Source organism: Coccinella septempunctata, chromosome 7 (genome assembly GCF_907165205.1).
Source record: "Coccinella septempunctata chromosome 7, icCocSept1.1, whole genome shotgun sequence".
Classification (NCBI taxonomy): Eukaryota; Metazoa; Arthropoda; class Insecta; order Coleoptera; family Coccinellidae; genus Coccinella; species Coccinella septempunctata.
This window is the reverse complement of record NC_058195.1, coordinates 14,749,357-14,761,552: the sequence shown is the minus strand read 5'-3', so window position 1 is coordinate 14,761,552 and position 12,196 is coordinate 14,749,357. Positions and strand designations below refer to the sequence as shown.

Here is a 12,196-nt window from a genome sequence, read left to right as displayed (position 1 = left end):
CCCTCGAACTTGGTACACCTTGTAGACATACTAGATTCCTAATTACTGATTAATTCATTCAATAAGTCATCTTTTAATTAACGACACTGATTATGAAGAAGGGAATTGATGAAAGTTGTTGGATATGAAATATTTCTTCTTATTTCAACAATTTGTTTCTTTTCTTCTTATCATTTCTGATGTTTGAAAATTTTGAAATCGAAACTGTAAAAGGAATAACAAATGGTATAGTCTTACCCACCGCAGGAACCCAAACCAGGACCATAAAAACGATTCTCACCTCTTAACTTAAGCCTTCGGCGATTGACAACTGGTAATACTCCAAGTCATAAAAATTTACCAGCCCAATTGCAAATAAAATATCGTTCGACCAATAAAGTCTCTATTCAAATTTTTATAGTCAAACTTTTTTTTTGTAACGTACCTAAGGGTTTATGTTTATGAACTCACCATTTGGCCAATTTGCGTCTGAAGTTGAAAACTAGGAATAATATCCTGCATAAACTAGATGGTACTTCATGGGGTGCTGATGTAACTACTCTTCGAACCGCAGCTCTAGCTTTGGGTTTTTCGGCTGCTGAATATTGTTGCCCCGTTTCCGTTTGGGCTTAAAATGCTCATGTTCAATACATTGATGCACAGTTTAATCTTTCTATGAGAATTATAGCTGGAACTATTAGATCTACACCTATTCAATGGTTACTAGTTCTTTCAAACATTGTACCGTCCATATTCGTAGACAGACTGCAGTCAAAAATTCTTCGAATTAATTTCACTCCTTTCTCGACTCATTTCCAATTCTGTCCTATATACCACAGAATACGATTCCCAGACTGAAGTCACCTAAACCCTTATGTTCCAACTCTTTCCTTAATTCGAATTTAAGGGACAAGGATATTTGGCAATCTGAATGGAAAACATGCACTATTTTCAACCAAGAATTAGTTAGTGATTCCTCAGAGTTCCTGGTTTTGATCTTCCCAGGAAAATATGGTGTATTCTGAATCGTATAAGAACAGGTCAAGGACGTTGCAAAAGTATGCTTTTCAGGTGGAATTAAGTAGAAAGCCCTAGTTGTGAATGCTGAGAACCAGAAGAAACCATAAATCATCTGGTTATTCATTGTCCGATTTATAAATTTCAGGATGGGTTTAGGGCTATACATACATACAATTTCCGAATCCCTTTTGAATTGGGCTGTGGGCTGTTAATTTTTGGTCAATAATCTGACTGCTTAATTTTTATTATGTCACATTTTTCTAATTTTGTTTTTCCATTTGAGATAAAATTTTCTGACAACTTGGGGAAGACTTCCTGGATTTTTTTTCTTCGAGGAAAGGATCAATTTCTGCAGTGCGGTGCGAGATGCCCTTCAATATGGAACATTGCAGCTTATTTTGTAAACAGCTCCATCCCTTAAAGGATTCATAATGATATATTGTGTTTGGAAATAATAGACGTCGGATAATTAATAGATCACAATTTATTTCACTAAATATCATCAGAAATATTCACAGAAATAGTTCAATAATTTGTACAAAAATATCTAAAGACTATTCTGCTATCACAATTGCAGCGTCATATAATTTATTAAAATCTCTTCAAAGACCTAACGCAATATTTACAGACAATTTACAGTCGAACTATTATTCACATATTTACATTGTTATTTATATATCTACAAAATTATGTACACCCATCGATAATATTGCAACAAAATTCTCCGCAATCCAAAATTGAAATCACTCTCATGTCCTCGCAAACTTTGAAACTAATAGGGCCGCCAAACATTCTTTATCGTCGGAGAACTCTGTAACTTGGTACTCGTTGGAGACTTCGCTTCAATCAATTGTCTAACGGTCCTGGAACTAGGCGCCTTTAGTTCGTTTCTGGGCAATTCCTTGTCTTGAACCGTGGAATCGGGATGCTGGATTTCTTGCAGCATTACATTGGCGGGTTTGATCGGCACAAAGGCAGATTTGACGACATCGATGTCTTCATCGTCCGAAGGTTCGGAGGTTGATTGATCGACTGTCGAGTGGATTCTGGTCTCCTGTTGTACATTCGAGGGCTGTGGACTGACGCTCAGGGTGCTAGACATTGGCGACAGCCTCAGGGATAGCTGTTCCATCGGTGACGGTGGCACAGATCTAAACTGAAGAGGTTCCAGGTTGATCTTGGAGATGTCCTGGAATCCAGGTAGGCTGTGTGAAGGCAGAAGATGGCTATGGTGAAGACTTGGAGGTGGGGCTCCTACGTGTGGTAGGAAAACCTCGCCGGTCGGTGGTAAAGAAGATGGAAGAGGGGAACCTGAAAAAATCAGAGTTTGATTTAATATTATCCAGCTTTACGAACACCATTGTTAGTGATGAAGTTGAACAAACTGTTTTTCCTATTATACGAAAAAAATTGAATTGTAGACAATGCTTACCTTTAACTAACGAAGGGTGGACGTTTGGTTGTTGCATATTTGATCTCCTGAAGTAATCGGGCCAGGCATATGTCATATAGGCAGCGTCCAGCCAACCAGGATTGAGGAAGAATGGGCTGAATGTTCCTGGCAATCCATAACCGTATTGGTAGTCTGAAAAAGGGAGAAATCAATGAGCGATTGCTTAGTCAATCAGCAATAGTATTTTTGAAAATTCATCAATAAATTTCTATGGCTGTAGACAGTGGATTAAAAAGCTCAAAATTCAAATGGAGCTATTGATCGAGAGCTCTTCTGTATTATGATATTAAATCTCGAAAATCGCGTTATTTTCAGATCTTCCATCCAATAATAATACAAACCGTCGTAAACACCTAAAAATTATGAGTAGCAGCAGTCGCTCCAAAATAATTCCGACAATTAATAAGACATTATAATCTGCCTGCATGGTTGGTTTAGGACGTAAAATATACCAAATGTGAAGCACATGTCCAATAAACCCGATTTGAAAACACGCTATTGGATAACGACCAGACGTAAAATTTTTAATGGGGACTTCTTGCAACAGGACGCCTTTGTTTATAACGTTGTGTTTGTTGATGAAAATTTAACATGGAGTTTCGGGTTGTTTAATAAACAGAACATATAAATTCGGGTTTATTAGATGGGGAGAATTTCATTTGGCTTTTTTTTTCAGCTAAAAATAATGATTGGAAATGTTGGATTTCATGAATATTTCTTCTATAGTTTTAGTTACGTATAATTTTTGTTTTTCGACTTTACTTACTTGATTTTGTCCTGGGTTCTCGAGGACCATCTACGGTGACTTTGATGGCTTTGGTGTAGGTGGCAATTTGGTAAGGCGCTGTAGAAATGGTGATAATCAAAGTGAAAGACTTTCCTCTGCCACTTCTACCGACGAATCTGAGATCGTTGAATTTCGCAACTTGGTTTTTCATCACTGCTGTACAGTTCCTAAGTTCCGCACAAAAGTTTTCGTCATTTCCTGCCCTTAAGGTCACCACAGTACCGTCTTGAACCTCGTCCAAGGCGACCACTTTAAACGCTATCGGCAAACTTTTATTCGATCTCCAATGATTAGGTAGCGCACTGCATAATATCGCCGGACTTCCGGTCTGTATAAGTTCACCGTGATACTCCTGAAGGGTGTCTTGCAAGGATCCGTAAACTTCCGTCATATTTGGCGCGTGCTGGTTGCTCGGCAGATGCATGGATTTCCCACAAAAAAAAAATTAACTCACTGAACTCAACCGACGAAACGTCTTATTTCCGAACACAACACTGAAACGGCGAGCGATTTAAAAACTGGTGTGGCACATTTCAAAGTCGGTGTGGGACTGGTGAAAGTTTTTCGTTGAGTGTCGAATATTAGCACCCCCGCCTCTCTGAAGAGGGTAGTTTTTATAGAACGAACGTAAATAGGCACCGGGACGAAAGAGAGGGACGTGATTTGTCGCCTTATAATAGACGAAAGAGAGAGATAGGTGGAACCCTAGCTAGACCCAACTTTTATAAAATTGTGAAGGGAGATGTTTGTATTTTAAAAGTTGGTGAGGGAAAAGGACGCTTCGCGTCTTGTCAACTGGGGGAAAGAGAAAAAATATCGCTCATGAATGGTTGAAAGTGAGAAACCTGCACGCGGGCCCACGTTTGACAAAGATCAAAGTATCGTTTACATTTGCTGAAGTGAGATATACGATTTGATACATTGAATGAGTGTGAACTCAGGACAGGCACAGGGTTCACTTTGGGTTGAAGTATTTTTACAATTTTTCATTATATATGAACAAGATATTTAGAATAGCGTTATGAATGCATCACGCACAATTATTCATCGATAAAAATTCAGATATTTCACCTGTCTTTAGAAATTCATGATTGAATAAGAATTGATGAGATACATTAACTTCTCATTCAGTTTGAAAATATACAGTGCGAGCTAAGAGTGAAATGAAATTCATTTCATTAACTTTTACTGAAGACAATTCAATATCCATTTCTCTGAGTGACTGATCCATCTTATGGATTCAGATATGGAGTCTAATGTGAATCTCAAGTAAAATTTACTAGGTACAGCTAAGTTAAGGAATGAAAAGAATTTTTCAATTTCACTTCTACTCTCAACAAGCGAATCTGTGCCTTATTTTTTTTTTGAAATAACCATTTCAAGCGTTTCCCAAAAAAAATATTTCAAGTACTCAAAAAGGAAAAATAAAAATGGGTATTTGAAATTTAAATCGTTTCGTTTCAATTGCACAAGTTGGCAACATCGACTGAAATATACGTTGATAATAAAGGACAACAAATACACTATCTTGATGAGATAGACAAAGATGGCTGTCTATGAAGCCTTCCACGACCGAGGAAGGTCGTAAAATTTTATGGGATTTTTATGGCCGGTTGCTGTTGTGGCTCGCCAGTGAGTAAGCGCCTTATGATGGCTGTACATCAACAGCTGTTATTTATAAACAATCAATTGTTCTTTTCATTTTCTAGTAGGCGCTGTTGCCAAATGGTAAACTAGAAACGAAGCGATTTAAATTTTAAAACCTAATATTTGAGGATTGATTTTCAATAGTTTCCGTGGTGAATTTGAAAAATTCATGAATAAAACTCATAACAATTCAGTTCAAACTTGCATATGCTATGATAACCCGAATTGAGGAGAATTCCCCTTTAGATCAAATCATTTGTCGTATGAATTTATTAAAAAACTACCGTGTTACTTATCATAAAGCGGCATTAACGCCCTTAACGACCGACATTCTGGTAATTTTTAAATCATCTCCTTACTCTTTGAATAACGGGCAGAAATAGCTTGAGGCATACACTGAAATTTGCATGGCTCATGAAGATTCATTAAGGCCCAATTGTACAGTTTAAGTACAAATCCTAGACTCGGGCCTTAGATTCACATAAAGCCATATATATTCTTACATTCGTTGGGCAATTTCGATGAATATTTTAGTATCGATTGGCCTCAGATGAATGTATTCAAATACTTTTCAAGATTGTGGTATTTTGTTTGCAAAATCGGGAACAGCAGTCTATTACGGCCCTGCGTAACAGTGTAATAAAACGAGTGAGACCTGAAATTGGGATTAACAAGTAGTAGAGAGAGAGGATCGCAGAGGATAGACGGTGGCTGCTTTATGGGCGAAAGACAAGGAGAGAAAAAATCATCGATGCCAGATCCAGAGAGAGATGCAATATGGCCAATCCCAGACGCGGTTTTTGAGGCCTCACCGTGGTTAGTCCCTCCCCTAACATGCCACACACCAAGCCACCCCCTCAAAAATCCCACCCCTGAAATGTTGCTTTCAGCTGTTAGCTCTTTCACCCAGTGACGCTCACTTGTTTTCGCTTCGAGGGTGCGAACATTGGCGAGTTCAGAGATGAGAAACGGAGTTTCGCTGAATTTCGGGATGCTTTTATGACACAATTCATGGGCCGATTTGTTTGAGATTGTTTAGTTGGATATGAGGGTTGAAAATTGTTTTGGGGGGATATTTGATTTGGTAATTCTGTGCATACAAATAAAAATTGGAGAATTTTCCCTTGTTTTTTTTCGAGGATATGAGCTCGAGTCGTCAAATGGGATTACTCAGGGGACTATTCTAGGCTTGATCGACTTCCAGATTGGCAGGCAGGCACTTTTGCATTCGGTATCTGAAAACTGAAAGACACATATCCTCTCAAAAAAAAAAATTTTATCTGAAAAGTGTGATGTTTAGTATGCATTATAAATAACTCAATATTCTATTTGGTGGATTATTTCAGTTCAACCAATGTTGAATTTAAACGAATGCAAGGATTGTGAATCTCAAACTAGAAACAATTTAAATTAATTTATCATGCAGAGCATTCATTTATGTCTTGAAATCAATTGAGTTTTCCTAATTTATTCCATCATAATAATTCTATCATCCACTCTATGAAAACTGAGTAGAGTACTTACCTATTCTACATATGCTATATTTTGAGTGGAATAAGGATTTTTTCCTTCGAGCTAGAAAATAAGAAGTAGTCCCAAAACTGATGATAAATTATAAATATGTTGTCAATTGTCCCTAATTATCCAAAATAGGTATAGAAAGATAATTTATGATGTAAATAATGACAATAGTGTGTTTATACACAATGCTATGTTATCATAGCATGGAAATTAGGAAAAATAAGATAAAAAATTTATTCCTAACTTCACAAATTTTCGATAACACACTACTGTTCATGACCGATGAACATAAAAGTGTAGATGATGACAAATTTGGAGTTTCATAATTTTTATTGACCGCATAATCATATTTTTGGAAATTTCAATTTTCATCCCCTTAAAGCTCAACATTCTTGAATGATTATTTTCTCGAACAAAAAGCTTCGATTCATGTTGAAAAGGTTTAACTGTTAATCGAGCAACTATGCAATCATTACTTTTTGTTTTACATACGGCTAACTTATTTGAAATAGGTGCAGAATACACTTTGTTTGTTTTACTGAGAACAAAAGGAATGAATCTTCTAATAGAAAAGAATATTGGGTTATATTCAGCAATAGGTATATTATATTAACCAATTTTGAAATGAATGAATTATCGTCAATATTCATGAGATGGCGGAAACTATGCAGGGTAAATCTTTGACACATACAAATATTTTAACAGTAGATTCTTGAGGTCAAAATAAACACTTTTTTCCTATACAATTTTTTCCGATTCGGCCCTGATAAAAATATATAGCCATTTTATGTTTTCATAATGAGCTGTGCCACTCTGAAAAACAAAATTACCTTTAAAATAACAAGTTGAATCTATCACACTACATATCTGCGGATCTTTCAAAAAAAGTTGCATTCGGTCAAAGTAACCAATTCGAATTTTACAGTTATGTTTCATTTTTGAACATCAAATTAGGTACTAGAAAACGATGTATTATACGAGAAAATATGAAGAATACTTTTATTTTACAAAATGTTCAAATATTCACTAGAAAACGTCCAACTTAGTCTCAAGAGTTGGGTTTTTGGTATTTTTATGATACGTAATGGTCATAATGAGAGAACTGGAAGATGTGGGTGATATCTTCTGTTTGAAAAAGAGTCATCAAATGAATGAAAAACTATATTCCGAAATTCATTTCATTCGATAAAACCGTTTGTGAGATAGAACTAAATTTTTTTATGGTTTTTCAACAGCCTGTATCTTTTAAACTGAGCCGATTCGGAGAAAAATGGTATATAGGGAAAAAAAGTGTTCCTATTGACCTGAACTGCTTAAATTTTTGTACTAGTCAAAGACTCACCCTGTATAAAACAGATAAAGAAAATAAGGAAACAACTGAGCAGTTTTTGGACAAACATTTATCAAGAAGTTGTCCCCGAAAAATATTTCCTAATTGAGTGTACTTGAACTAAAACCCAGAAATTAATGGATATTCCAAAACATTTCGATAGAAATTTACGGAAAATTAAATAATTCAAGATGAATTTTAGTGTATTTCAAGGTATTAGGTGAGCAGTTTCCAATATTGAATGAATTCAGTAAACCAAAGACATTTTTTTTTATAAAATGTTCTCACATCAAAGAGAGCGCAATTTTAAAATATTTATCGCCCTGTCAGTGTATATTCACAACAAAAAAACATTATAATATACAGTGTATTCGAAATGGATCCTAGAATTTTTATTGATTTTTTTTTATGTCTTTATTGCAAATAAAGAAGAAGAAACATTTTATGCATGGAATTTAAAGTTTTTAAAATTAAAATTAATAATGGAGGTAACATACGAAAAATTCAGGTCATGCAGCTATTGAATTGTTTTTTTGGAGAACGGTATTTTATACAGGGTGCGGCATCTAATTTGAGAGAAAAAGTCATAATTTCAAATATTCACTGAAAAGCTCTGAAATTAAAGGAACATGATCATTATTGAAATTATTTTTATTTTGCCCCCCGTTTAGACTGAATTCAGTTCGAAATCTTGAAATCCGACGAAGAAAGTTCAAGATAAAAGTAACTATGTACTTTTTTATGTAGAATAAGAAACTGCACGAAAAAATATACCTTTCCATTCAAAAAAATCAAGTTGAGATAACCTTGGAATCAGGGTCGTCATTAAAAAAAATAAGTCAATTTTCTGTCACCCTCAATACGTAACAATTTGCATTTAAGACAATTTTTTCTGAAGTTAATAGTTTTTCAGATAATTTACTCAAATGCAGCACCCCGTATGTAGCTTAATACATTACGTGGAAAATCTTTCATACACTCATTGCTGATAATTGTGAATTCTCATTTTACACTGAAATGAATAGATTATTCGTTGATGAACAATTTTTCCTTACATCATTCCATATAACTGACATTGTTTCCTACATCAAATGGAAAAAAATGAAAAAAGGAAAAAAAAAACGAAACCGTTATTTCCTGGAAAGAACGACCAGAACAGCTGAACCATTCAATTTCGAATTGAAAACTGAAACAACTGGGACGCCCCTTCATTCTTCAGGGACTGAAAGCGACGAATAATTATCAGGCAGAGTCCGTATTTTTGTCCGGAAACGAACAAACGGAGGGGTGGAAACAATAAAGTGTTAAATCTTTCCGGTTCGAGTGTTTCGCTGTCTTTTGTTTTAACCCGCGCTTTCTTTCATTGCGACAATCCGAAGACCCTTGTTTACACAATTAAGGGAGGTGGCATTCATTAAGGAGATTGAACAACACTTAGGTTGATTTGAGATTTCCTATCCAGGGATTAAAAAACAAGTCTGGATGGTGTGAATGATGGAATCATTACGATTCGTTATTTTTCGATGATTAAGATAGGGCCGTTTGTTTGAATATTCTTTAGAGAGCTAATATAATAGCCATATGTGGATGAACTTTGCGCAACAAAACTTAGACATGAATCGTTTGAAAAGAAATTTTTTTAAATGTGATAAGCCCCCTGGTGTCAATTTTTGTAAATAAAAAGTTTATACACTTCTGTTTTTTTATTATATATATTTATATTTTGGTGTTTCAATAAGAGTTTTCATGAAAAATCTATCTTAATCTGTAGAAAATATCTTCATCTATCCCGTTATAATGAGGAAAGCTTAGTGAAGTTTTCATAAATTCGATCGATTGAGGAAATCTTCGAATACAACTTTCTTGTAAAGGTCTCAGTTTTCACTATTTTCCACGATGAAAAGTGAACGTTGAGTCAATGTTTAATAGTTTGGGAACCGACAAAGCTAAATCGGGATTTACTCGAGCGTCATGGAGACCTAGTGGATTTTGAAGATTAGAAGAAAAAGGTTCTATGATATATGCACTGAAGGTTCTCAAAGATGTAAAAAAAATCGAGTCGAGTGTACATATTCGAACGTGTCAGATTAAGATAATCTATGTGCCCTACGTGTCTCTGATAATAAAGTCATGTTAATCTGATACTTTGCGTGGTGGGGCTGGCTGTACGGAAGAGTTGAAAATGGTAAAAAAAAATTTTTTTCCAGCGTGTCAGATTTTGAGAGGATATGTTGATTGAACCCAAAGGAAGCTACTTTTCAAGGGACTGACAATTCGGACGTGATAGAAGGTCACAGCGGACCTCTGAAAATGCAAAAAAAAAATTGTACATACTTGACCGTGTCAAATTTTCATACAGATGGTTAATCGAAATTGATTCCTCACATAACTCTTGGTGAAACATGATGAATTGAATTAGATAAAAGAAGAGAAGAAAACACTTGACTTAGTTTCACAATTTTTAATTAAAATGATGGTTAATCTCGGTGTTGCAGACATGTTGACCTATTAATCTGATACTAATCAGGAGGGTTTTCTTAATCTGACAGTTTGAAGTTGACCACAAGAAATTTTTCAGAAATATCTCCCTTCCTGTACCTCTAATCGTTTCTGTATACATTATGAAAGTTGTAGATAATAAAATTCTATAAAACTTTTGTCTGAAGCAATTTTACATACTTCTATAACCGTTTTCGAGTTAGAGGGCGATAAGGGCGAGGAGCTCAGCCGCACATGCGAAAGGCCAAGGTCAATGTAGAAACCCAGTTTAATCTACATTCATCCAATTATCATATATCATATATATCATATATCTCAAAAACGTTCGAACGTAGAACTTGCTTCGGACAAAATTTGTAGAAAATGGTATGCTCTACAACTTTTATAATGAATGCGAAAACAATTTGAAGCCCAGGAGAGGAGATAATTCAAAAAAACTGATTTTTGTGATCTTTATGGCCAATTTTTATTGCTTCGGCTTGCTGAAACTGTAGAATTATATTTTTTTCGTTATACTTGAATCATTAGCTTCAAAATAGGAAAAAAAGCCACCGTGCTCGAGAATGTACACGTGACGTTTTTTTTGCAAGTTTGGCTCCCTCCTACACATTTTCGTCAAGTTTAAATTGTCAAATTGAGAGCATATATAGGTACTTTTCAATATGTAATTAACCACATATATTTTAATCTGACACTCGAGTATGTATACAATGATCGTTTTTTTTTACTATTCTAACAGGCTGTCCTAGACAATCCCCGCTATAGATCCAATTTCTGTTAGAGGTACTCTACAAGGTCCAATGTACTTATGTATCTTGTTCTCATAGCATGGTGAAGTTTTTGTACATTTCAAATTAGTAACAGAGAGGAATCATCTAACCTAGATATATAACCTCGAAATGAAAGGAGTTACACAAATAACCAATCTGTTTCTCCCAGAGAGGACCTTTTCCCCCTGGTAAGTTGACATACATATGAATTATGGGAAGATTCACGATTCACACAAATTACAAATTTCATTTAGAATATAATTTCTGATTTCCAGTTCAACTTGGACAACTATTAAAATATTGGACCATTCGATGTCAATGCTTTTCATAGGAAAATATAGACAATAAATTAAATTTAATAAACAATTCGGACGAAAAAATTGAGTAGATGAAGAGAGGGGATGAATATACCAGGTTTTTCATTCAGATATCCATAGAAAAACTAAAACTGGAAAAACATCTGCATAATGAGAATAAAAAATAATTCAGTCTAAAAGACACTTGGGCCAAATACAAGATACCTATTCCTTACCGAGACACAGACTGAATGTTTTATTAGAAATATTATAAAATAATTTTTGGAAATTATCTATCATAAATATACCAGTGGTATATACCTACATACCTGTATTATAAAAAATCATCAACAACAATTGTACAATGATGCAAAAAAAGTTCAAATTTAAAAATTTCAACGATATTTGTTGTGAAGGAAAATAAAGAAATTGAAAATTATTCAATTCATTTTGAATGTGTCAATACTTATGAAACATATGAAAAAATGAAAAGAAGTTTTTAAGATCAACAACAACAATAAACAGGATATTTTATAAAAATGAATTCGGTATTCATTCCTTTAGGGACTGTTTTGAGAGGAATTTCTCTTAGGAATAGTGAGCCACCTCTCGACAATAAAGATAGTAGATAGTAGAGAAAAACATTCTTCGATATCTCTGAAACCAGATTCCCCTTTTTTTGAATTTGGCACATACAAAATATCCATATGTATCTAAATGTTTCAGTTACAATCTATCGTGAATTGAAAATAAGAGAAAAGTTATAAATTGATGCATTTTATTTTTTCAATCGGAAACCACCATCATTTTGAAAACGGGCAATAATTTTTGTAGAAAATGGAGGACAATTATTTAGACCAATATTTTTAAAAAATTTTGGGATATCATTCTCCA

The 12,196-nt window shown here is 34.6% G+C and overlaps 1 protein-coding gene across 1 annotated transcript; it reads right to left on the bottom strand.

The window, feature by feature from the left end:
- Window positions 1-1,465: 1,465 nt before the first annotated feature.
- On the bottom strand, window positions 1,466-3,788 carry LOC123317022 (segmentation protein Runt). The gene is made up of 3 exons (XM_044903369.1): window positions 3,219-3,788; window positions 2,432-2,584; window positions 1,466-2,310 (listed from the first exon to the last, which is right to left on the bottom strand). Exons 1-3 carry the CDS (start codon window positions 3,661-3,663, stop codon window positions 1,772-1,774), a joined length of 1,137 nt encoding a protein of 378 aa, XP_044759304.1. The 5' UTR covers window positions 3,664-3,788; the 3' UTR covers window positions 1,466-1,771.
- Between the last annotated feature and the right edge of the window lie 8,408 nt (window positions 3,789-12,196).